The sequence below is a fragment of the Telmatherina bonti genome, assembly GCF_933228915.1.
Source record: "Telmatherina bonti genome assembly, chromosome: 5".
Classification (NCBI taxonomy): Eukaryota; Metazoa; Chordata; class Actinopteri; order Atheriniformes; family Telmatherinidae; genus Telmatherina; species Telmatherina bonti.
In genome coordinates, this window is record NC_136623.1 from 4,002,710 (window position 1) to 4,030,108 (window position 27,399).

Consider the following 27,399-nt stretch of genomic DNA (forward strand, 5'->3'; position numbering starts at 1 on the left):
CTGACTTTTCCGTGACTTATACTGTTTCCGTGACTCTGACTTGTGTCCGTGACTCTGACTTGTGTCCGTGACTGACTCGTTTCCGTTACTGTGACTCTGACTCGTTTCTGCGACTCTTGACTTGTTTCTGCGACTCTTGACTTGTTTCTGTGACTCTGACTTGTTTCTGTGATGGACTCGTTTCCGTGACTCTGGCTCGTTTCCGTGACACTAACTCGTTTCCGTGACTCATACTTGTTTCAGCGACTCTGACTCGTTTCCGTGACTCCGACTCGTTTCCGTGACTGACTCGTTTCCGTTACTGTGACTGACTCGTTTCCGTGACTGTGATTCTGACTCGTTTCTGTGACTGACTTGTTTCCGTGACTTATACTGTTTCTGTGACTCTGACTTGTTTCTGCGACTCTGACTTGTTTCCGTGACTCTGACTTGTGTCCGTGACTGACTCATTTCCGTTACTGTGACTCTGACTCGTTTCCGTGACTTTGGCTCGTTTCCGTTTCCGTGACTCTGACTTGTTTCTGTGACTCTGACTTGTTTCCGTGACTCTGACTTGTGTCCGTGACTGACTCGTTTCCGTTACTGTGACTCTGACTCGTTTCCGTGACTTTGGCTCGTTTCCGTTTCCGTGACTCTGACTTGTTTCTGCGACTCTTGACTTGTTTCTGTGACTCTGACTTGTTTCTGTGATGGACTCGTTTCTGTGACTCTGACTCGTTTCCGTGACTCTGGCTCGTTTCCGTGACTCTGGCTCGTTTCTGTGACTTGTTTCCGTGACTGTTACTCTGACTCGTTTCAGTGACTGACTTGTTTCCGTGACTCGTTTCCGTTACTGTGACTCTGACTCGTTTCTGCGACTCTGACTTGTTTCCGTGACTCTGACTTGTTTCTGTGACTGACTCGTTTCTGCGACTGACTCGTTTCCGTGACTGACTCGTTTCCGTGACTGACTTGTTTCTGTGACTCGTTTCCGTTACTGTGCCTCTGACTCGTTTCCGTGACTTTTACTTGTGTCCGTGACTGACTCGTTTCCGTTACTGTGACTGACTCGTTTCCGTGACTCTGACTTGTTTCTGTGACTCTGACTTGTTTCTGTGACTCTGACTTGTGTCCGTGACTGACTCGTTTCCGTGACTGACTCGTTTCCGTTACTGTGACTCTGACTCGTTTCCGTGACTGTGATTCTGACTCGTTTCTGTGACTCTGACTTGTTTCCGTGACTTATATTGTTTCTGTGACTCTGACTTGTTTCTGCGACTCTGACTTGTTTCCGTGACTCTGACTTGTGTGCGTGACTGACTCATTTCCGTTACTGTCTCTGACTCGTTTCCGTGACTCTTGTTTCCCTGACTCTGACTTGTTTCTGTGACTCTGACTTGTGTCCGTGACTGACTCGTTTCCGTTACTGTGACTCTGACTCGTTTCCGTGACTCTGGCTCGTTTCTGTGACTCGTTTCCGTGACTGTGACTCTGACTCGTTTCCATGACTCTTGACTCGTTTCCATGACTCTTGACTCGTTTCCATGACTCTTGACTCGTTTCCATGACTCTTGACTCGTTTCCGTGACTCGTTTCCGTTACTGTGACTCTGACTCGTTTCTGCGACTGACTCGTTTCTGCGACTCTGACTTGTTTCCGTGACTCTGACTTGTTTCTGTGACTGACTCGTTTCCGTGACTCTGGCTCGTTTCCGTGACTCTGGCTCGTTTCCGTGACTCATACTTGTTTCAGCGACTCTGACTCGTTTCCGTGACTCCGACTCGTTTCCGTGACTGACTTGTTTCCGTGACTCTGACTTGTTTCCGTGACTGACTCGTTTCTGCGACTGACTCTGACTCGTTTCCGTGACTGTGATTCTGACTCGTTTCTGTGACTGACTTGTTTCCGTGACTTATACTGTTTCTGTGACTCTGACTTGTTTCTGCGACTCTGACTTGTTTCCGTGACTCTGACTTGTGTCCGTGACTGACTCATTTCCGTTACTGTGACTCTGACTCGTTTCCGTGACTTTGGCTCGTTTCCGTTTCCGTGACTCTGACTTGTTTCTGTGACTCTGACTTGTTTCCGTGACTCTGACTTGTGTCCGTGACTGACTCGTTTCCGTTACTGTGACTCTGACTCGTTTCTGCGACTCTTGACTTGTTTCTGTGACTCTGACTTGTTTCTGTGATGGACTCGTTTCTGTGACTCTGACTCGTTTCCGTGACTCTGGCTCGTTTCCGTGACTCTGGCTCGTTTCTGTGACTCGTTTCCGTGACTGTTACTCTGACTCGTTTCAGTGACTGACTTGTTTCCGTGACTCGTTTCCGTTACTGTGACTCTGACTCGTTTCTGCGACTCTGACTTGTTTCCGTGACTCTGACTTGTTTCTGTGACTGACTCGTTTCTGCGACTGACTCGTTTCCGTGACTGGCTCGTTTCCGTGACTCTGACTCGTTTCCGTGACTGACTTGTTTCTGTGACTCGTTTCCGTTACTGTGCCTCTGACTCGTTTCCGTGACTTTTACTTGTGTCCGTGACTGACTCGTTTCCGTTACTGTGACTGACTCGTTTCCGTGACTCTGACTTGTTTCTGTGACTCTGACTTGTTTCTGTGACTCTGACTTGTTTCCGTGACTGACTCGTTTCCGTGACTGACTCGTTTCCGTGACTGACTCGTTTCCGTGACTGACTCGTTTCCGTGACTGAATTGTTTCCGTGACTGACTTGTTTCCGTGACTGACTCGTTTCCGTGACTCTTACTTGTTTCTGTGACTCTGACTCGTTTCCGTGACTCTTGTTTCCGTGACTCTGACTTGTGTCCGTGACTGACTCGCTTCCGTTTCCGTGACTGACTCGTTTCCGTGACTGACTTGTTTCCGTGACTGACTCGTTTCCGTGACTCTGGCTCGTTTCCGTGACACTAACTCGTTTCCGTGACTCTGACTCGTTTACGTGACTCCGACTCGTTTCCGTGACTGACTCATTTCCGTGACTCTGACTTGTTTCCGTGACTTATACTGTTTCTGTGACTCTGACTTGTTTCTGCGACTCTGACTTGTTTCCGTGACTCTGACTTGTGTCCGTGACTGACTCATTTCCGTTACTGTGACTCTGACTCGTTTCCGTGACTGATTCTGACTCGTTTCTGTGACTCTGACTTGTTTCCGTGACTTATACTGTTTCTGTGACTCTGACTTGTTTCTGCGACTCTGACTTGTTTCCGTGACTCTGACTTGTGTCCGTGACTGACTCATTTCCGTTACTGTGACTCTGACTCGTTTCCGTGACTTTGGCTCGTTTCCGTTTCCGTGACTCTGACTTGTTTCTGTGACTCTGACTTGTTTCCGTGACTCTGACTTGTGTCCGTGACTGACTCGTTTCCGTTACTGTGACTCTGACTCGTTTCTGCGACTCTTGACTTGTTTCTGTGACTCTGACTTGTTTCTGTGATGGACTCGTTTCTGTGACTCTGACTCGTTTCCGTGACTCTGGCTCGTTTCCGTGACTCTGGCTCGTTTCTGTGACTCGTTTCCGTGACTGTTACTCTGACTCGTTTCAGTGACTGACTTGTTTCCGTGACTCGTTTCCGTTACTGTGACTCTGACTCGTTTCTGCGACTCTGACTTGTTTCCGTGACTCTGACTTGTTTCTGTGACTGACTCGTTTCTGTGACTGACTCGTTTCCGTGACTCTGGCTCGTTTCCGTGACTCTGACTCGTTTCCGTGACTGACTTGTTTCTGACTCGTTTCCGTTACTGTGACTGACTCATTTCCGTGACTCTGACTTGTTTCTGTGACTCTGACTTGTTTCCGTGACTCTGACTTGTGTCCGTGACTGACTCATTTCCGTTACTGTGACTCTGACTCGTTTCCGTGACTTTGGCTCGTTTCCGTTTCCGTGACTCTGACTTGTTTCTGTGACTCTGACTTGTTTCCGTGACTCTGACTTGTGTCCGTGACTGACTCGTTTCCGTTACTGTGACTCTGACTCGTTTCTGCGACTCTTGACTTGTTTCTGTGACTCTGACTTGTTTCTGTGATGGACTCGTTTCTGTGACTCTGACTCGTTTCCGTGACTCTGGCTCGTTTCCGTGACTCTGGCTCGTTTCTGTGACTCGTTTCCGTGACTGTTACTCTGACTCGTTTCAGTGACTGACTTGTTTCCGTGACTCGTTTCCGTTACTGTGACTCTGACTCGTTTCTGCGACTCTGACTTGTTTCCGTGACTCTGACTTTTTTCTGTGACTGACTCGTTTCTGCGACTGACTCGTTTCTGCGACTGACTCGTTTCCGTGACTGACTCGTTTCCGTGACTGACTTGTTTCTGTGACTCGTTTCCGTTACTGTGCCTCTGACTCGTTTCCGTGACTTTTACTTGTGTCCGTGACTGACTCGTTTCCGTTACTGTGACTGACTCGTTTCCGTGACTCTGACTTGTTTCTGTGACTCTGACTTGTTTCTGTGACTCTGACTTGTGTCCGTGACTGACTCGTTTCCGTGACTGACTCGTTTCCGTGACTGACTCGTTTCCGTGACTGAATTGTTTCCGTGACTGACTTGTTTCCGTGACTGACTCGTTTCCGTGACTCTTACTTGTTTCTGTGACTCTGACTCGTTTCCGTGACTCTTGTTTCCGTGACTCTGACTTGTGTCCGTGACTGACTCGCTTCCGTTTCCGTGACTGACTCGTTTCCGTGACTGACTTGTTTCCGTGACTGACTTGTTTCCGTGACTGACTCGTTTCCGTGACTCTGGCTCGTTTCCGTGACACTAACTCGTTTCCGTGACTCATACTTGTTTCAGCGACTCTGACTCGTTTACGTGACTCCGACTCGTTTCCGTGACTGACTCATTTCCGTGACTCTGACTTGTTTCCGTGACTTATACTGTTTCTGTGACTCTGACTTGTTTCTGCGACTCTGACTTGTTTCCGTGACTCTGACTTGTGTCCGTGACTGACTCATTTCCGTTACTGTGACTCTGACTCGTTTCCGTGACTGTGATTCTGACTCGTTTCTGTGACTCTGACTTGTTTCCGTGACTTATACTGTTTCTGTGACTCTGACTTGTTTCTGCGACTCTGACTTGTTTCCGTGACTCTGACTTGTGTCCGTGACTGACTCATTTCCGTTACTGTGACTCTGACTCGTTTCCGTGACTTTGGCTCGTTTCCGTTTCCGTGACTCTGACTTGTTTCTGTGACTCTGACTTGTTTCCGTGACTCTGACTTGTGTCCGTGACTGACTCGTTTCCGTTACTGTGACTCTGACTCGTTTCTGCGACTCTTGACTTGTTTCTGTGACTCTGACTTGTTTCTGTGATGGACTCGTTTCTGTGACTCTGACTCGTTTCCGTGACTCTGGCTCGTTTCCGTGACTCTGGCTCGTTTCTGTGACTCGTTTCCGTGACTGTTACTCTGACTCGTTTCAGTGACTGACTTGTTTCCGTGACTCGTTTCCGTTACTGTGACTCTGACTCGTTTCTGCGACTCTGACTTGTTTCCGTGACTCTGACTTGTTTCTGTGACTGACTCGTTTCTGTGACTGACTCGTTTCCGTGACTCTGGCTCGTTTCCGTGACTCTGACTCGTTTCCGTGACTGACTTGTTTCTGACTCGTTTCCGTTACTGTGACTGACTCGTTTCCGTGACTCTGACTTGTTTCTGTGACTCTGACTTGTGTCCGTGACTGTGATTCTGACTCGTTTCTGTGACTGACTTGTTTCCGTGACTTATACTGTTTCTGTGACTGACTTGTTTCTGCGACTCTGACTTGTTTCCGTGACTCTGACTTGTGTCCGTGACTGACTCATTTCCGTTACTGTGACTCTGACTCGTTTCCGTGACTGTGACTGACTCGTTTCCGTGACTCTGACTTGTTTCTGTGACTCTGACTTGTTTCCGTGACTCTGACTTGTGTCCGTGACTGACTCATTTCCGTTACTGTGACTCTGACTCGTTTCCGTGACTTTGGCTCGTTTCCGTTTCCGTGACTCTGACTTGTTTCTGTGACTCTGACTTGTTTCCGTGACTCTGACTTGTGTCCGTGACTGACTCGTTTCCGTTACTGTGACTCTGACTCGTTTCTGCGACTCTTGACTTGTTTCTGTGACTCTGACTTGTTTCTGTGATGGACTCGTTTCTGTGACTCTGACTCGTTTCCGTGACTCTGGCTCGTTTCCGTGACTCTGGCTCGTTTCTGTGACTCGTTTCCGTGACTGTTACTCTGACTCGTTTCAGTGACTGACTTGTTTCCGTGACTCGTTTCCGTTACTGTGACTCTGACTCGTTTCTGCGACTCTGACTTGTTTCCGTGACTCTGACTTGTTTCTGTGACTGACTCGTTTCTGCGACTGACTCGTTTCTGCGACTGACTCGTTTCCGTGACTGACTCGTTTCCGTGACTGACTTGTTTCTGTGACTCGTTTCCGTTACTGTGCCTCTGACTCGTTTCCGTGACTTTTACTTGTGTCCGTGACTGACTCGTTTCCGTTACTGTGACTGACTCGTTTCCGTGACTCTGACTTGTTTCTGTGACTCTGACTTGTTTCTGTGACTCTGACTTGTGTCCGTGACTGACTCGTTTCCGTGACTGACTCGTTTCCGTGACTGACTCGTTTCCGTGACTGACTCGTTTCCGTGACTGACTTGTTTCCGTGACTGACTCGTTTCCGTGACTCTTACTTGTTTCTGTGACTCTGACTCGTTTCCGTGACTCTTGTTTCCGTGACTCTGACTTGTGTCCGTGACTGACTCGCTTCCGTTTCCGTGACTGACTCGTTTCCGTGACTGACTCGTTTCCGTGACTGACTTGTTTCCGTGACTGACTCGTTTCCGTGACTCTGGCTCGTTTCCGTGACACTAACTCGTTTCCGTGACACTAACTCGTTTCCGTGACTCATACTTGTTTCAGCGACTCTGACTCGTTTACGTGACTCCGACTCGTTTCCGTGACTGACTCATTTCCGTGACTCTGACTTGTTTCCGTGACTTATACTGTTTCTGTGACTCTGACTTGTTTCTGCGACTCTGACTTGTTTCCGTGACTCTGACTTGTGTCCGTGACTGACTCATTTCCGTTACTGTGACTCTGACTCGTTTCCGTGACTGTGATTCTGACTCGTTTCTGTGACTCTGACTTGTTTCCGTGACTTATACTGTTTCTGTGACTCTGACTTGTTTCTGCGACTCTGACTTGTTTCCGTGACTCTGACTTGTGTCCGTGACTGACTCATTTCCGTTACTGTGACTCTGACTCGTTTCCATGACTTTGGCTCGTTTCCGTTTCCGTGACTCTGACTTGTTTCTGTGACTCTGACTTGTTTCCGTGACTCTGACTTGTGTCCGTGACTGACTCGTTTCCGTTACTGTGACTCTGACTCGTTTCTGCGACTCTTGACTTGTTTCTGTGACTCTGACTTGTTTCTGTGATGGACTCGTTTCTGTGACTCTGACTCGTTTCCGTGACTCTGGCTCGTTTCCGTGACTCTGGCTCGTTTCTGTGACTCGTTTCCGTGACTGTTACTCTGACTCGTTTCAGTGACTGACTTGTTTCCGTGACTCGTTTCCGTTACTGTGACTCTGACTCGTTTCTGCGACTCTGACTTGTTTCCGTGACTCTGACTTGTTTCTGTGACTGACTCGTTTCTGTGACTGACTCGTTTCCGTGACTCTGGCTCGTTTCCGTGACTCTGACTCGTTTCCGTGACTGACTTGTTTCTGACTCGTTTCCGTTACTGTGACTGACTCGTTTCCGTGACTCTGACTTGTTTCTGTGACTCTGACTTGTGTCCGTGACTGTGATTCTGACTCGTTTCTGTGACTGACTTGTTTCCGTGACTTATACTGTTTCTGTGACTGACTTGTTTCTGCGACTCTGACTTGTTTCCGTGACTCTGACTTGTGTCCGTGACTGACTCATTTCCGTTACTGTGACTCTGACTCGTTTCCGTGACTGTGATTCTGACTCGTTTCTGTGACTCTGACTTGTTTCCGTGACTTATACTGTTTCCGTGACTCTGACTTGTTTCCGTGACTGACTCATTTCCGTTACTGTGACTCTGACTCGTTTCCGTGACTTTGGCTCGTTTCCGTTTCCGTGACTCTGACTTGTTTCTGTGACTCTGACTTGTTTCCGTGACTCTGACTTGTGTCCGTGACTGACTCGTTTCCGTTACTGTGACTCTGACTCGTTTCTGCGACTCTTGACTTGTTTCTGTGACTCTGACTTGTTTCTGTGATGGACTCGTTTCTGTGACTCTGACTCGTTTCCGTGACTCTGGCTCGTTTCCGTGACTCTGACTCGTTTCTGTGACTGACTCGTTTCCGTGACTCTGGCTCGTTTCCGTGACTGACTTGTTTCTGACTCGTTTCCGTTACTGTGACTGACTCGTTTCCGTGACTCTGACTTGTTTCTGTGACTCTGACTTGTGTCCGTGACTGACTCGTTTCCGTGACTGACTCGTTTCCGTGACTGACTCGTTTCCGTGACTGACTCGTTTCCGTGACTGACTCGTTTCCGTGACTGACTCGTTTCTGTGACTCTGACTCGTTTCCGTGACTCTTGTTTCCGTGACTGACTTGTGTCCGTGACTGACTCGTTTCCGTTACTGTGACTGACTCGTTTCCGTGACTCTTGTTTCCGTGACTCTGACTTGTGTCCGTGACTGACTCGTTTCCGTTACTGTGACTGTCTCGTTTCCGTGACTCTGACTCGTTTCCGTGACTGACTCGTTTCCGTGACTGACTTGTTTCCGTGACTGACTTGTTTCTGTGACTGACTCGTTTCCGTTACTGTTACTGTGACTCGTTTCCGTGACTGACTCCGTGACTCTGACTCCTTTCCGTCACTGACTCCTTTCTGTCACTCTGACTCGTTTCCGTGACTCTGGCTCGTTTCCGTGACACTAACTCGTTTCAGTGACTGACTCGTTTCCGTGACTCCGACTCGTTTCCGTGACTCTTGACTTGTTTCTGTGACTGACTCATTTCCGTGATTCTTGACTCGTTTCCGTGACACTAACTTGTTTCGGTGACTGACTCGTTTCAGTGACTCTGACTCGTTTCCGTGACTCTTGACTCGTTTCCGTGACTCTGACTTGTTTCTGTGACTCGTTTCCGTTACTGTGACTCTGACTCGTTTCCGTGACTCTGACTTGTTTCTGTGACTGACTTGTTTCTGTGACTCTGACTTGTTTCCGTGACTCTGACTTGTTTCTGTGACTCTGACTTGTTTCCGTGACTCTGACTTGTGTCTGTGACTGACTCGTTTCCGTTACTGTGACTCTGACTCGTTTCCGTGACTCATACACGTTTCTGCAACTCTGACTTGTTTCCGTGACTCTGACTCGTTTCTGTGACTCTGACTTGTGTCCGTGACTGACTCGTTTCCGTGACTGACTCGTTTCCGTGACTGACTCGTTTCCGTGACTGACTCGTTTCCGTGACTGACTCGTTTCCGTGACTCTTACTTGTTTCTGTGACTCTGACTCGTTTCCGTGACTCTTGTTTCCGTGACTGACTTGTGTCCGTGACTGACTCGTTTCCGTTACTGTGACTGACTCGTTTCCGTGACTCTTGTTTCCGTGACTCTGACTTGTGTCCGTGACTGACTCGTTTCCGTTACTGTGACTGTCTCGTTTCCGTGACTGACTCGTTTCCGTGACTGACTTGTTTCCGTGACTGACTTGTTTCTGTGACTGACTCGTTTCCGTTACTGTTACTGTGACTCGTTTCCGTGACTGACTCCGTGACTCTGACTCCTTTCCGTCACTGACTCCTTTCTGTCACTCTGACTTCTGTCCGAGACTCTGACTCGTTTCCGTGACTCTGGCTCGTTTCCGTGACACTAACTCGTTTCAGTGACTGACTCGTTTCCGTGACTCTGGCTCGTTTCCGTGACACTAACTCGTTTCAGTGACTGACTCGTTTCCGTGACTCCGACTCGTTTCCGTGACTCTTGACTTGTTTCTGTGACTGACTCATTTCCGTGATTCTTGACTCGTTTCCGTGACACTAACTTGTTTCGGTGACTGACTCGTTTCAGTGACTCTGACTCGTTTCCGTGACTCTTGACTCGTTTCCGTGACTCTGACTTGTTTCTGTGACTCGTTTCCGTTACTGTGACTCTGACTCGTTTCCGTGACTCTGACTTGTTTCTGTGACTGACTTGTTTCTGTGACTCTGACTTGTTTCCGTGACTCTGACTTGTTTCTGTGACTCTGACTTGTTTCCGTGACTCTGACTTGTGTCTGTGACTGACTCGTTTCCGTTACTGTGACTCTGACTCGTTTCCGTGACTCATACACGTTTCTGCAACTCTGACTTGTTTCCGTGACTCTGACTCGTTTCTGTGACTCTGACTCGTTTCCGTGACTCTGGCTCGTTTCCGTGACTCTGGCTCGTTTCCGTGACTCTGGCTCGTTTCTGTGACTCGTTTTCCGTGACTGTGACTCTGACTCGTTTCAGTGACTGACTTGTTTCCGTGACTGACTTGTTTCCGTGACTTTTACTTGTTTCCGTCACTCTGACTTGTTTCTGTGTCTCTGACTTGTTTCCGTGACTCTGACTTGTGTCCGTGACTGACTCGTTTCCGTTACTGTGACTGACTTGTTTCCGTGACTGACTTGTTTCTGTGACTCTGACTTGTGTCCGTGACTGACTCGTTTCCGTTACTGTGACTGACTCGTTTCCGTGACTCTGACTTGTTTCTGTGACTCTGACTCGTTTCCGTGACTGACTTGTCTGTGACTCGTTTCCGTTACTGTTACTCTGACTCATTTCCGTGACTGACTCGTTTCCGTGACTCTGACTTGTTTCCGTGACTCTGGCTCATTTCCGTGACTGACTCCTTTACGTCACTCTGACTCCTTTGTCACTCTGACTTGTTTCCGTGACTGACTTGTTTCCGTGACTGACTCATTTCCCTGACTCTGACTTGTGTCCGTGACTCTGACTCGTTTCCGTGACTCTGGCTCGTTTCCGTGACTCGTTTCCGTGACTCTTGACTCGTTTCCATGACTGACTCGTTTCCGTGACTCTTGACTCATTTCCGTGACTCTGACTTGTTTTCGTGACTGACTCGTTTCCGTGACTGACTCGTTTCCGTGACTCTTGACTCATTTCCGTGACTCTTGACTCATTTCCGTGACTCTGACTTGTTTTCGTGACTGACTCGTTTCCGTGACTGACTCATTTCTGTGACTCTGGCTCGTTTCCGTGACTCTTGTTTCTGTGACTCTGACTTGTTTCTGTGACTGACTCGTTTCCGTTACTGTTACTGACTCATTTCCGTGACTGACTCGTTTCCGTGACTCTGGCTCGTTTCCGTGACTCTGGCACGTTTCCGTGACTCTGGCTCGTTTCCGTGACTCTTGACTCGTTTCCGTGACTCATACTCGTTTCCGCGACTCTGACTCGTTTCTGTGACTCTGGCTTGTTTCCGTGACTGACTTGTTTCCGTGACTGACTTGTTTCCGTGACTCGTTTCCGTTACTGTTACTCTGACTTGTTTCCGTGACTCTGACTTGTTTCCGTGACTCTGACTCGTTTACGTGACTCTGACTTGTTTCCGTGACTCTGACTCGTTTCTGTGACTGACTCGTTTCTGTGACTCTGGCTCGTTTCCGTGACTCTGACTCGTTTCCGTGACTCGTTTCCGTTACTGTTACTCTGACTTGTTTCCGTGACTCTGACTTGTTTCCGTGACTGACTTGTTTCCGTGACTGACTTGTTTCCGTGACTCTGACTTGTTTCCGTGACTCTGACTTGTTTCCGTGACTGACTTGTTTCCGTGACTCTGACTTGTTTCCGTGACTCTGACTTGTTAACGTGACTGACTTGTTTCCGTGACTGACTTGTTTACGTGACTCTGACTTGTTTACGTGACTCTGACTTGTTTCCGTGACTGACTTGTTTCCATGACTCTGACTTGTTTACGTGACTCTGACTTGTTTCCGTGACTGACTTGTTTCCATGACTCTGACTTGTTTACGTGACTCTGACTTAACGTGACTGACTTGTTTACGTGACTCTGACTTGTTTACGTGACTCTGACTTGTTTCCGTGACTCTGACTTGTTTCCGTGACTCTGACTTGTTTACGTGACTCTGACTTGTTTCTGTGACTCATAGCAGGTGATGGATGTAATCCAGCTCCGTCTCAAACATGTAAAGGTGAAAGTTTTGTTCTGTGTTGGGAACAATCTGGACCGGTTTTGGTCCGGTTTAGTTCCAGGTGTTGGTACCCAAAGGCAGCACCGGGTGACCTCCCGCTCCACGGTCTCCGTCTGGCATCATTGTGCTCCTTCTTGCTCTCTTTCCGGTTCTGATCCGGTCTCTCCGCTGCCTTTCCTTCTAACAGAACCACGGCTGCTTCTAACTTGCACCTTGAACTGGTCTGCTAAATCCCACCTGTCATTTCTGTTCCAGACTCGTTCTGGTCCGGTTCTGGTGTGGTCCCGGCTTGACCTTTGGTCTCATCCTGTGGTCTTGGCTGGTTCTGGCTGGTTTTGGTATGGTTCTGAGCTGACCCAGGCGATTCCTGTTTGATCCAGTCTGGTCCGGTGTGGCGCTGGTCTGGTCTGGTTAGGACCTGGTTCTGGTTCTGTCTGGTTAACTCCTGGTTCTGGTCCTGTCTGGTTAAGTCCTGCTTCTGGTCCTGTCTGGTTAAGTCCTGCTTCTGGTCCTGTCTGGTTAGGACCTGCTTCTGGTCCTGTCTGGTTAAGTCCTGGTTCTGGTCCTGTCTGGTTAAGTCCTGCTTCTGGTCCTGTCTGGTTAGGACCTGCTTCTGGTCCTGTCTGGTTAAGTCCTGGTTCTGGTCCTGTCTGGTTAAGTCCTGCTTCTGGTCCGGTCTGGTTAGGACCTGCTTCTGGTCCGGTCTGGTTAAGTCCTGCTTCTGGTCCGGTCTGGTTAGGACCTGCTTCTGGTCCGGTCTGGTTAGGACCTGCTTCTGGTCCGGTCTGGTTAAGTCCTGCTTCTGGTCATGTCTGGTTAGGACCTGCTTCTGGTCCAGTATTCTGGTTCCGGCTCTAGCCAGTTCTGGAGACTTTGTGTCCTCCTTCCTCGGCTTTTAGCACCTACACTCCTCCTGCTCCTCCTGGCCCTCCTCCTCACCCTCGCCCTCCTCCTGGCCCTCCTCCTCACCCTCGCCCTCCTCCTGGCCCTCCTCCTCACCCTCGCCCTCCTCCTGGCCCTCCTCGCCCTTCTCCTCCTCCTCGCCCTCCTCCTCCTCGCCCTCCTCCTCGCCCTCCTCCTCCTCGCCCTCCTCCTTGCCCTCCTCCTCCTTGCCCTCCTCGCCCTCCTCCTTGCCCTCCTCCTCCTTGCCCTCCTCCTCCTTGCCCTCCTCGCTCTCCTCCTTGCCCTCCTCCTTGCCCTCCTGGCCCTCCTCGCCCTCCTCCTGGCCCTCCTCCTCCTCCTCGCCCTCCTCCTCCTCCTCCTCGCCCTCCTCCTTGCCCTCCTCCTCGCCCTCCTCCTCCTCCTCGCCCTCCTCCTCCTCCTCGCCCTCCTCCTTGCCCTCCTCCTCCTCCTCCTCCCCCTCCTCCCGCTCCTCCTCGCCCTTCTCCCCCTCCTGCTCCTCCTCGCCCTCCTCCTCCTCGCCCTCCTCCTCCTCCTGGCCCTCCTGCTCCTCCTTGCCCTCCTGGCCCTCCCGCTCCTCCTTGCCCTCCTCCCCCTCCCGCTCCTCCTCGCCCTCCTCCCCCTCCTCCCCCTCCCGCTCCTCCTCCCCCTCCTCCCCCTCCTGCTCCTCCTCCCCCTCCTGCTCCTCCTCGCCCTCCTCCTCCTCCTGCTGCTCCTCCTCGCCCTCCTGGCCCTCGCCGCTGCTTCCCTCCTTCCTCTCTGGAGGAATTAACGTTTTGTTCTTATCGAAAAGGAACTGGTCTGGAAACTTCCCCGGAGATAAAAGCCAGTCGTTCCGTCTCCCCACCACCGCACTCAACAGGTGAATCCTCCTCCTCCTGCTCCTCTTCTTCCTCCTGGTCCTCCTCCTCTTCTTCCTCCTGCTCCTCCTCGTTCTCCTCTTCCTCCTGCTCCTCCTCGTTCTCCTCTTCCTCCTGTTCCTCCTCGTTCTCCTCTTCCTCATTCTCCTCCTCGTTCTCCTCTTCCTCGTTCTCCTCCTCGTTCTCCTCTTCCTCCTGCTCCTCCTCGTTCTCCTCTTCCTCCTGCTCCTCCTCGTTCTCCTCTTCCTCCTGCTCCTCCTCGTTCTCCTCTTCCTCCTGCTCCTCCTCGTTCTCCTCTTCCTCCTGCTCCTCCTCATTCTCCTCTTCCTCCTGTTCCTCCTCGTTCTCCTCTTCCTCATTCTCCTCCTCGTTCTCCTCTTCCTCGTTCTCCTCCTCGTTCTCCTCTTCCTCCTGCTCCTCCTCGTTCTCCTCTTCCTCCTGCTCCTCCTCGTTCTCCTCTTCCTCCTGCTCCTCCTCGTTCTCCTCTTCCTCCTGCTCCTCCTCATTCTCCTCTTCCTCCTGTTCCTCCTCGTTCTCCTCTTCCTCATTCTCCTCCTCGTTCTCCTCTTCCTCCTGCTCCTCCTCGTTCTCCTCTTCCTCGTTCTCCTCCTCGTTCTCCTCTTCCTCCTGCTCCTCCTCGTTCTCCTCTTCCTCCTCCTCCTCTCTTCTCCTGCGTAGCTGACGATGAGGAGGTCTGGAGGATCAGGTGCTTCCAGACGGTTCTGACCGGTTCTGGACGGTTCTGTGGGGATGTTGGACCGAGTCTCTCTCACAGTATCTGCTTTTCACTCTCTATGTCTCTCGGCCCCCCAGGACCAACTCTGACTCGGCCCTCCACACCAGCGCCATGAACCCCCCCACCGGAGACCCCTTCAACACGGGAGGGGCCGGCCTCACCGTCCAGGCCAGACACTGCGGTGAGACCACAAACACACCTCATGGTCCACCAGAGAGGTTCCAGACTCGTGGTCTGGACTCCTGGTCCAGGTTCCTGGTCTGGACTCCTGGTCCAGGCTCCAGTCGGGACTCCTGGTCCAGGCTCCAGTCGGGACTCCTGGTCCAGGTTTCCAGTCGGGACTCCTGGTCCAGGTTTCAGGTATGGACTCCTGGTCCAGGTTTCCAGTCGGGATTCCTGGTCCAGGTTCCAGTCGGAATTCTTAGTCCAGGTTCTAGTCGGGATTCTTAGTCCAGGCTCCAGTCGGGACTCCTGGTCCAGGTTTCCGGTCGGGATTCTTAGTCCAGGCTCCAGTCGGGACTCCTGGTCCAGGTTTCCGGTATGGACTCCTGGTCCAGGTTCCAGTCAGAACTCCTGGTCCAGGTTTCTGGTCTGGACTCCTTGTCCAGGTTCCAGTCGGGACTCCTGGTCCAGGTTTCCGGTATGGACTCCTGGTCCATGTTCCAGTCGGGACTCCTGGTCCAGGTTTCCGGTCTGGACTCCTGGTCCAGGTTCCAGTCGGGACTCCTGGTCCAGGTTTCCAGTCGGGACTCCTGGTCCAGGTTCCAGTCGGGATTCTTAGTCCAGGTTTCCAGTCGGGACTCCTGGTCCAGGTTTCCGGTCGGGACTCCTGGTCCAGGTTTCCAGTCGGAACTCCTGGTCCAGGTTTCCAGTCGGGACACCTGGTCCAGGTTTCCAGTCGGGACACCTGGTCCAGGTTTCCAGTCGGGACTCCTGGTCCAGGTTCCAGTCGGGACTCCTGGTCCAGGTTCCAGTCGGGATTCTTAGTCCAGGTTTCCAGTCGGGACTCCTGGTCCAGGTTTCCGGTCGGGACTCCTGGTCCAGGTTTCCGGTCGGGACTTCTGGTCCAGGTTTCAGGTATGGACTCCTGGTCCAGGTTTCCAGTCGGGACTCCTGGTCCAGGTTTCCAGTCGGGACACCTGGTCCAGGTTTCCAGTCGGGACTCCTGGTCCAGGTTTCCAGTCGGGACTCCTGGTCCAGGTTTCAGGTATGGACTCCTGGTCCAGGTTTCCAGTCTGGACTCCTGGTCCAGGTTTCCAGTCTGGACTCCTGGTCCAGGTTCCAGTCGGGACTCCTGGTCCAGGTTCCAGTCGGGACTCCTGGTCCAGGTTTCCGGTCGGGACTCCTGGTCCAGGTTTCCAGTCGGGACTCCTGGTCCAGGTTCCAGTCGGGACTCCTGGTCCAGGTTTCAGGTATGGACTCCTGGTCCAGGTTTCCAGTCTGGACTCCTGGTCCAGGTTCCAGTCGGGACTCCTGGTCCAGGTTCCCGGTCGGGACTCCTGGTCCAGGTTTCCGGTCGGGACTCCTGGTCCAGGTTTCCGGTCTGGACTCCTGGTCCAGGTTTCCAGTCGGGACTCCTGGTCCAGGTTTCCAGTCGGGACTCCTGGTCCAGGTTCCAGTCGGGATTCTTAGTCCAGGTTCCAGTCGGGACTCCTTGTTCAGGTTTTCCAGTCGGGACTCCTGGTCCAGGTTTCAGGTATGGACTCCTGGTCCAGGTTTCAGGTATGGACTCCTGGTCCAGGTTTCCAGTCGGGACTCCTGGTCCAGGTTCCAGTCGGGATTCTTAGTCCAGGTTCTAGTCGGGACTCCTGGTCCAGGTTTCCGGTCGGGACTCCTGGTCCAGGTTTCCGGTCGGGACTCCTGGTCCAGGTTTCCGGTCGGGACCCCTGGTCCAGGTTTCCAGTCTGGACTCCTGGTTCAGGTTTCCGGTCGGGATTCTTGGTCCAGGTTCCAGTCGGGACTCCTGGTCCAGGTTTCCGGTATGGACTCCTGGTCCAGGTTCCAGTCACAACTCCTGGTCCAGGTTTCTGGTCGGGACTCCTGGTCCAGGTTCCAGTTGGGACTCCTGGTCCATGTTCAAGTCGGGACTCCTGGTCCAGGTTTCCAGTCGGGACTCCTGGTCCAGGTTTCCAGTCGGGATTCCTGGTCCAGGTTTCCAGTCGGGATTCCTGGTCCAGGTTTCCAGTCGGGATTCCTGGTCCAGGTTCCAGTCGGGATTCTTAGTCCAGGTTCCAGTCGGGACTCCTGGTCCCGGTTTCCGGTCGGGACTCCTGGTCCTGGTCTCAGGAATGGACTCCTGGTCCAGGTTCCAGTCGGGACTCCTGGTCCAGGTTTCCAGTCGGGATTCCTGGTCCAGGTTCCAGTCGGGATTCTTAGTCCAGGTTCCAGTCGGGACTCCTGGTCCAGGTTTCCGGTCGGGACTCCTGGTCCAGGTTTCAGGAATGGACTCCTGGTCCAGGTTTCCGGTCGGGACTCCTGGTCCAAGTTTCCGGTCGGGACTCCTGGTCCAGGTTTCAGGTATGGATTCCTGGTCCAGGTTCCAGTCGGGACTCCTGGTCCAGGTTTCAGGTATGGACTCCTGGTCCAGGTTCCAGTCGAGACTCCTGGTCCAGGTTTCCGGTCTGGACTCCTGAGATCCGACCCGGACTGGAGGGTAAAATGACGAACCTGTTCTCTGGTCCTGCAGGTCTCGGAGATGGGGACGGCAGAAGAAGTGAGTTGATCCCAATCTGCATCATTACCTTCTGTTCCTCCATGCTGCTGTCTATGTGAACCCATCGGTTACCGTAGAAATATCTGGAACCTCTTCTTGTTCCGCAGCATTCCCGTATCCGGTTCCTCCCATTGAGGAGAACGTCCTGGATGAAGGCAAACTGCTCAAACCCTGGGACACCAAGAAGGTGAAGTCAGACACCACCCACTGTCCTGGACCTGGTTCATCCGCCTTCCATGACATCCACCCATCATCCATCCACAGTCCACCCAATAGTCCATCCACCCACCCATCCATCATCCATCCACAGTCCACCCAATGATCCATCCACCCACCCATCCATCATCCATCCACAGTCCACCCAATGATCCATCCACCCACCCATCCATCATCCATCCACCCAATAATCCATCCACTCACCCATCCCTCTATCCACATACCCACCCATCCACCCACCCATTGTCCACCCATCCACCCACCAACCCATCCATCCATCCACCCACCAACCCATCCATCTATCCACCCACCCACCTATCCACCCACCCATCCATCTATCTATCCCCCCACCCACCCACCTATCCACCCACCCATCCATCTATCTATCCCCCCACCCATCCATCTATCCACCCACCCATCCATCCATCCATCCATCCACCCACCCACCCACTCATCCATCCACCCATCCATCTATCCATCCACCCACCCACCCATCCATCTATCCATCCATACGCCCAATAATCCACCCATCCATCCATCCATCCATCCGCCCAATAATCCATCCATCCATCCATCCATCATCCACCCAATAATCCATCCATCCACCCATCCATCCCTCCATCCATCCATCATCCACCCACCATCCATTCACCCATCCATCCATCTATCATCCACCCAATAATCCATCCATCTATCATCCACCCAATAATCCATCCATCCACCCATCCATCCATCCATCAACCACCCATCCATCCATCACCAACCCATCCATCTATCCACCCAATAATCCATCCATCATCCACCCAGCCATCTATCCACCAACCCATCCATCTATCTATCCACCCACCTATATCCATCCATCCACCCATCCATCCATCCATCCATCTATCCACCCACCTATCTATCCATCCATCCACCCACCCACCCACTCATCCATCGATCCATCCACCCACCCACTCACCCATCCATCCATCCATCCATCCACCCACCCACCCATCCATCCATCCACTCACCCATCCATCCATCATCACCAACCCATCCATCTATCCACCCAATAATCCATCCATCCATCCATCCATCATCCACCCAGCCATCTATCCACCCTCCCACCTATCCACCAACCCATCCATCTATCTATCCACCCACCCATCTATCCATCCATCCACCCACCCACTCATCCATCCATCCCCCCACCCACCCATCCATCCATCATCCACCCATCCACCCATCCATCCATCCATCTATCATCCACCCAATAATCCATCCATCCACCCATCCATCCATCCATCAACCACCCATCCATCCATCACCAACCCATCCATCTATCCACCCAATAATCCATCCATCATCCACCCAGCCATCTATCCACCAACCCATCCATCTATCTATCCACCCACCTATATCCATCCATCCACCCATCCATCCATCCATCCATCTATCCACCCACCTATCTATCCATCCATCCACCCACCCACCCACTCATCCATCGATCCATCCACCCACCCACTCACCCATCCACCCATCCATCCATCCATCCATCCACCCACCCACCCATCCATCTATCCACCCAATAATCCATCCATCCACTCACCCATCCATCCATCATCACCAACCCATCCATCTATCCACCCAATAATCCATCCATCCATCCATCATCCACCCAGCCATCTATCCACCCACCCACCTATCCACCAACCCATCCATCTATCTATCCACCCACCCATCTATCCATCCATCCACCCACCCACTCATCCATCCATCCCCCCACCCACCCATCCATCGATCCATCCACCCACCCATCCATCCATCCATCATCCACCCATCCATCCATCCATCCATCATCCACCCAATAATCCATCCATCCACTATCCACACAATAATCCATCTATCTACCCATACATCCATCCATCCATCATCCACCCACCGTCCATCCATCCATCCATCCATCATCCACCCAATAATCCATTCATCCACCCATCCATCATCCACCCATCCATCCATCCATCCACCCACCATCCATCCATCGATCATCCACCCAATAATCCATCCATCCATCCATCATCCACCCAATAATCCATCCAACCACCCATCCATCCACCATCCACCCAATAATCCATCCATCTACCCATCCATCATCCACCTATCCATCCATCCATCATCCACCCAATAATCCATCCATCCATCCATCATCCACCCAATAATCCATCCATCCACCCATCCATCATCCACCCACCCATCCATTCATCAATCATCCACCCAATAATCCATCCATCCATCCCATCTATCCACCCACCCACCTATCCACCAACCCACTCATCCATCCACCCACGCACTTATCCATCCACCCACCCACCCATCTATCAATCCATCCATCATCCACCCAATAATCCATCCAACCACCCATCCATCCACCATCCACCCAATAATCCACCCATCCATCATCCATCCATCCATCATCCACCCAATAATCCATCCATCCATCCACTATCCACACAATAATCCATCCATCCACCCATCCATCCATCCACCCATTAATCCACCCATCCACCCACCATCCATCCATCCATCCATCCATCATCCCCCCAATAATCCATCCATCCACCCATCCATCCATCCATCATCCATTCATCCATCATCCACCCAATAATCCATCCATCCACCCATCCATCCTTCCATCATCCACCCAATAATCCATCCATCCACCATCCACCCAATAATCCATCCATCCACCCATCCATTCATCCACCCACCATCCATCATCCACCAATAATCCATCCATACATCCATCATCCATCCATCCATCCACCCACCCACCATCCATCATCCACCCAATAATCCATCCATTCATCATCCATCATCCACCATCCGTCATCCACCCAATAATCCATCCACCCATCCACCCACCATCCATCCTTCCATTCATCATCCACCCAATAATCCATCCTTCCACCCATCCATCCATCCATCATCCACCCAATAATCCATCCATCCATCCACTATCCACACAATAATCCATCCATCCATCCACTATCCACACAATAATCCATCCACCCACCCATCCATCCATCCATCATGCACCCATCCATCCATCATGCACCCATCCATCCATCCACCCAATAATCCACCCATCCACCCATCCATCCATCCATCCACCATCCACCCAATTATCCATCCATCCACCCATCCATCCATCCATCATCCACCATCCATCCGTCCATCCACCCAACCCACCATACATCCATCCATCCATCATCCACCCAATAATCCATTCAACCACCCATCCATCCACCCAATAATCCATCCACCATCCAATAATCCACCCATCCATCCATCCATCCATCATCCACCCAATAATCCATCCATCCATCCATCATCCACCCATCCCACCATCCATCCATCCACCCATCATCCATCCATCCATCATCCACCCCTCCATCCGTCCATCCATCCATCATCCATCCATCCATCCATCCACCCACCATCCACCCAATAATCCATTATCCACCCATCCATCCATCCATCCATCCATCGTCCATTCATTCATCCATCATCCACCCATCCATCCATCCCACCATCCATCCACCCATCCATCATCCATCCATCCACCCACCATTCATCCATCCATCCATCCACCCACCATCCACCCAATAATCCATCCACCCATCATCCATCCATCCACCCACCGTTCATCCATCCATCCATCCACCCACCATCCACCCATCCATCCATCCATCCATCCACCCATCATCCATCCATCCACCCACCATTCATCCATCCATCCATCCACCCACCATCCACCCAATAATCCATCATCCACCCATCAGTCCATCCATCCATCCATCCACCCAATAATCCATCCACCCATCATCCATCCATCCACCCACCGTTCATCCATCCATCCATCCACCCACCATCCACCCAATAATCCATTATCCACCCATCCATCCATCCATCCATCGTCCATTCATCCATCCATCATCCACCCATTCATCCATCCATCATCCATCCATCCACCCACCCACCATCCATCCATCTATCCACCCACCCACCCATCATCCATCCATCTACCCATCCATCATCCATCCATCCATCATCCACCCAATAATTCATCCGTCCATCTACCCATCCACCCATCCATCCTTCATCCATCCATCCATCCATCCATCTACCCATCCATCATCCATCCATCCTTCATCCATCCATCTATCCATGTGTGCCAAGGACACATAGTCCCAGTATTTTGCATGGTTGGAGGCTTTTATTCTGGAATCTGAATGAACTTAACAATTCGTTTCTTTAATTCTGGATTTTATCAAACTAGAACTCAGTTTTTCATGTTTTTTCTTTCAGCTTCCCTTATTGTCGTCCCGACCAAAGTCATGTGAAGTTCCTGGCATCAAGTAAGTCACCTGAAGGACACAGACGGGACAGATGGAAATGACTCTGAGACAGGACATGTAAAAACAACTCGGAGACATAAAAACAGGATCGGATCAGATCTAGAAGTCCTGAGTAATTCTACTGGACTGTAAATCCCGGTCTACCAGCAGGTGGAACACACGTTGTTTTTAAACTGTTTCTTTCAGCAATGCAGGATGTTGTCATGAGGTTGTCATGGTAGCAGATATAAAAACGACAGACGAGATTAAATAAAACCAGTGTGACATTACTTCTGTTCCTTCGTAGCATCTTCACGTCACCGGAGCAGCCATCCACACCAGCTCACGGCATCCCCTTGGCTCTGAACACCGGCGGCTCGCTCCCCGACCTCTCTAGCCTCCACTTCCCCTCCCCGCTTCCCACGCCGCTGGACCAGGACGAACCCGGATACCCAGGATCCTCCTCTCTGAGCGGGGGCAGCAGCACCGGGAACCTGGCCTCCACCCTCACCCAGCTGGGCATCAACGCCGCCAACACACCTGGAGGAAACGGCAGCTTCCACCAGCCTGCACCAGGTGGGTCCAAGCAGCCTGGTCTGATTGGTCATTTCATTGGAAAGGGGCGGAGTCAGGCTGTTGTAAAGGCTTTAAAAAGGACTTCCTGCTTCCTGCATTGTCTCCTTTAGGAGCATCCTTCATGAAGGAAAGGAGAGGCTTTTTACCCACAATGCCTTGCAGGTGTCACTTGAGGCTCTGCGTTCTGTAAAGGTCTCAGAGGTGCTTGGATCAGGCGGTTCTGGTCCAGAAACTGAGGAGCTGGGCTGAATGACGTGTTAGCAGAGGAAGCGGGGGGCGACATGAAACCGCCCGGCAGCGGGGGGCGACATGAAACCATCCGCCAGTGGGGGGGCGACATGAAACCATCCGCCAGTGGGGGGGCGACATGAAACCATCCGCCAGTGGGGGGGCGACATGAAACCATCCGCTAGGCGCTAAATTTAAGGCACGTTCTGAGAGGAGGGAGGCGGGAAGGGTTTATGGTGGCGACCGCAGGACAGAAGCTGCTGTCCGCTTGTCTCAGGGCTGAACCTGGACCAGTTTCACGCTGTGAAGCAGAAGGACCGGTACGAGGACGAGGGAGTAGATGTCCAGCCGGGTTTGGACCGAGTTACAGCTGCGAAGCCGGGGATCCTGGAGGACACCTGATGTCTCCACCTGATCTGATCACCTGGAGAGCAGCTCAGCTGCAAACAGCCTGCTGGTCTCGCTGGTCTCGCTGGTCTCGCTGGACTCGCTGGTCTCGCTGGTCTCGCTGGACTCGCTGGACTCGCTGGTTTTGCTAGTCTCTCTGGACTCGCTGGTCTCGCTGGTTTTGCTGGTTTTGGACTAGATCTGACTTGGTCTGGATCTGACGTGGATCTAAACTGGATCTGATCTGGATCTGGGTCTGACGTGGATCTAGATCTGGATCTGACGTGTATCTGGACTATATCTAGACCTGGACTGAATCTGCTGTGGATCTGGATCTGAATCTGATCTAGATCTGGACGATATCTGGACTGGATCTGGATCTTGGTCTAGACTAGATCTGACATGGATCTGGATCTGGATCTTGATCTTGACCTAGATTTGGACTTGATCTGGATATAGATCTGACCCTAGATCTGGACTGAATGTGGATCTAGATCTGGACCTTGATTTGGACTGGATCTGGACTTAGATCGGGACTGGATCTGGACTTAGATCGGGACTGGATCTGGACAAGAGCTGGACTGGATCTGGATATAGATCTGGACTGGATCTGGACTATATCTGGACTGGATCCGACGTGGCTCTGGGCTAGATCTGGACTGGATCTGATGTGACTCTATACAGGATGTGGACTGGATCCACATCAGCAGGATTTGGTTCTGACCGCTTCATGTTTCTTCTCTCCTCAGGACTGCTGGCATCTCTACAGAGCGCGCTCAGTAACCCCTCCTTACAGTCGTCGCTTAGCAACCCCAACATCCAATCATCTCTGAGCAGCCACTCCTTTTCTAATTCTCTGAGCTCCGCCTCCCTGCAGTCGTCGCTAAGCAACCCCTCCCTGCAGTCGTCGCTCAGCTCCTCCCCCTCCCTCCCATCTTCACTCAGCAGCCAATCGCTGCACTCATCCCTCAGTAACTCCTCCCTCCAGTCCGTGTCCAGCAGTAACCACACCTACAGTGGTGGAGTGGGCGGGGCCGGAACTGTCGCCTCCTCCTATTCGGCACTTCTCAACAGTCAAGCTCAGCCCGCCCTCAGCACGTCACCACGGAGACGAGCCCAGCTGTCGCCGCTCATTCTGCCCATGGGAGGGGAGGCGCGGCGGCATCACTCCAAGCAGTTCTCCCCCACCATGTCCCCCACCCTGTCCTCCATCACACAGGTGAGAGAGACGCACGCCGTGCTGACAGGAAGTCATCCCGCCGCTCCGCAGGAAGTCCCACTTTTCTTCTTCTGTTGTCCCTGCAGGGCGTCCCGCTGGACACCAGTAAGCTGCCTCTGGACCAGCGCCTTCCCCCGTACCCCCTCAGCCAGACCCACCAGCACCCGCCGCTCCCCGTCGCTCAGCAGCCGCTGCAGCGTCTCCAGCAGCCGCGACCCGTTGCTCAGCAACCACAGCTCCACCTGCAGAACCTGCGCAACGTGCAGCAGCACTTCGGACCGGTAGGACGCGGCTCGTCTGCTTCCCGGTCAACCGCATGGTTCTGACCTGGCTTGTGTCCCCGCAGGGCCCGATGGGACCGCAGATCAACGCGCCCGTGAAGCCTGTTGGCGTGCTGGACCCGGGCACCCAGACCACCTCGTCCTTTCTTTGTCAGGTCAAACAGGAAGCGGAGCAGCAGCAAGCCGGCGGCGTCCAGCAGCATCAGCACATCAACCTGACCTCCGACCTTTACAACGTGAGTCAGCAGCATCCGGACACCCCCTCACATCCCGGGTCCGGATCCAGGTCCACATCCATGGCTCGGGGTCCAGATTCGGTTCCAGATCAAGATCCAGATCCATGGCTCGGGGTCCAGATCCGGTTCCGGGTCCAGATCCAGATCCATGGCTCGGGGTCCAGATTCGGTTCCGGTTCCAGATCAAGATCCAGATCCATGGCTCGGGGTCCAGATCCGGTTCCGGGTCCAGATCCAGATCCATGGCTCGGGGTCCAGATTCGGTTCCGGTTCCAGATCAAGATCCAGATCCATGGCTCGGGGTCGAGATCCAGATCCAGATCCGGGTCCAGACCCATGGCTCGGGGTCCCATGTGATTCGGTTCAGTCCGGGCCGCAGGATCCAACAATGAGTCCAGTACCGTCCCATCTGATGAGTCATGACTGCTGGTGAAGAGAAAGGTCCCATGCTTTCCATGGACACAAGATGTTTCCATGGAGACATCACCAGTGACCAAGCCTTTTCTCATCTGCACATCATTCTCCCCCGTCTGAAACACACACACACACAGTTTCCATGTTTCCACACATCTTCCTGCTCCTATCTACCTGCTGTCCTCACTGCAGCACCTCCACCTCAGCTGCATCCCAAACGTCTTCCTGGCTTTATTCCAGCCATAGAGGATCATTATTTTCCTGCTTTTCTCATCACTTGTTGATCTTTGGCTGCTCCTGATTGGACGTTACCGTCAGTTTAAGCTCTCTGATTGGTGGAAAGTCTGACAGGAAGTGTCTTCATCATCATGTCCAGGTGGAAATAGAGGTCTCTTAGCAACATGGTAGTGATGGTGATGAAGATGTGATAAATAATGGTGGATTTACCATCTAGAGTCTCTGAATAAACACTACATGTTGTGTCTGGATTGTAAACCTCCTGGACGGATAGAAACGCTGGAAAACCTCCGTAGACCAGCTGGAGGGTCACATGACCAGTTGCAGGTTCCTGACGGTGGGGAGTCCTCGGGGAGGTCTGGTGGAGGTTTCAGGGTTAAAGTAAAGCAGAAGCTGGAAAACATGGAGCAGCGGTGTGTTTGATAAGCACTTTGAGTCAGTTTGGGTGTTTTCTGTCTGGAGATGCCTGATTAGACTCAGCTGATGAATCCATTTGCATTAATCTGGTTATGTTGTGTTCTGGAAGTGGTTCAGTTGTATAATCCAGTCAGAGCTGGTCGTTTTGTAACCTGCTGCTGTTGCTCGTCATGTTTACAATGTCTTCACACAATTACATGTTTCTGGGAGCCACTTAGCCAACGGCCAGAGAAACACCGCTGATGTTCGCCATGAACTCATCACCTGGTTCAGTCACCTGTCGGCGTCATGTTTACTGTCTGGTCTCATGCCGCGGTGGAACCAGAGAGACTCTGAACCAGGACCAGCTTCTGGAGATTTGTAGAGTCCAGGACTGAGTGCACAGAGACTCGAGTGAACTGTCTCACAAAGATTTTATCTTCTGATCAGACGTCTGACTGGGACAAAACGTCGGAAAACTGAGATTTCCAGGGATTCTGTTTCAGCCTCATACAGTCTGGTAGAGCGACAGGAACACAAAACCACGATCCGACGTGTTGCTGTGAACTAGACTATTTTCCATGAGTAACTCGCGTCCCCGGATTCGACTCGTCTCCATAGATCCGACTCCTTTCCACGGATCCGACTCCTCTCCACGGATCCGACTCCTCTCCACGGATCCGACTCGTCTCCACGGATGTGACTTGTGTCAACGGATCCGACTCGTCTCCACGAATCCGACTTGTCTCCACGGATCCGACTCGTCTCCACGAATCCGACTTGTCTCCATAGATCCGAATCGTGTCCACGGATCCGACTCGTCTCCATAGATCCGACTAGTCTCCATAGATCTGACTCGTGTCCACGGATCCGACTCGTCTCCACAGAGCCGACTCGTGTCCACGGATCCGACTCGTCTCCACAGAGCCGACTCGTCTCCATAGATCCGACTCGTCTCCACGGATCCGATTCGTGTCCACGGATCCGACCCGTCTCCATAGAGCCGACTGGTGTCCACGGATCCGACTTGTCTCCATAGAGCCGACTGGTGTCCACGGATCCGACTTGTCTCCATAGAGCCGACTTGTGTCCACGGATCCGACTCGTCTCCATAGAGCCGACTTGTGTACACGGATCCGACTCGTCTCCATAGATCCGATTCGTGTCCACAGAGCCAACTCGTCTCCATAGATCCGACTAGTCTCCATAGATCCGAATCGTGTCCACGGATCCGACTTGTCACCATAGATCCGACTAGTCTCCATAGATCTGACTAGTCTCCATAGATCTGACTCCTCTCCACGGATCCGACTCCTCTCCACGGATCCGACTTGTCTCCACGGATCCGACTCGTCTCCACGGATGTGACTTGTCTCCACGGATCCGACTCGTCTCCACGGATGTGACTTGTGTCAACGGATCCGACTTGTCTCCACGAATCCGACTTGTCTCCATAGATCCGACTCGT

General features: G+C 52.2%; 1 protein-coding gene across 2 annotated transcripts in view; it reads left to right on the forward strand.

Annotated features, from left to right (window-relative positions):
* Positions 1-27,399, forward strand: part of LOC306756499 (CREB-regulated transcription coactivator 2) — a gene marked incomplete at its 5' end in the record, with an annotated part of 45,616 nt that overhangs the window by 8,512 nt on the left and 9,705 nt on the right. Inside the window, 9 exons of one of the 2 annotated variants that reach the window (XM_079241241.1) lie at positions 13,847-13,915; positions 14,727-14,830; positions 17,336-17,362; positions 17,470-17,549; positions 21,929-21,978; positions 22,265-22,533; positions 23,898-24,367; positions 24,454-24,648; positions 24,714-24,884. In XM_079241241.1, the coding sequence (XP_079097367.1) occupies positions 13,847-13,915; positions 14,727-14,830; positions 17,336-17,362; positions 17,470-17,549; positions 21,929-21,978; positions 22,265-22,533; positions 23,898-24,367; positions 24,454-24,648; positions 24,714-24,884 (1,435 nt within the window). The remainder of the gene's footprint in view (positions 1-13,846; positions 13,916-14,726; positions 14,831-17,335; positions 17,363-17,469; positions 17,550-21,928; positions 21,979-22,264; positions 22,534-23,897; positions 24,368-24,453; positions 24,649-24,713; positions 24,885-27,399) is intronic. The other variant, XM_079241242.1, reaches the window with a different exon arrangement.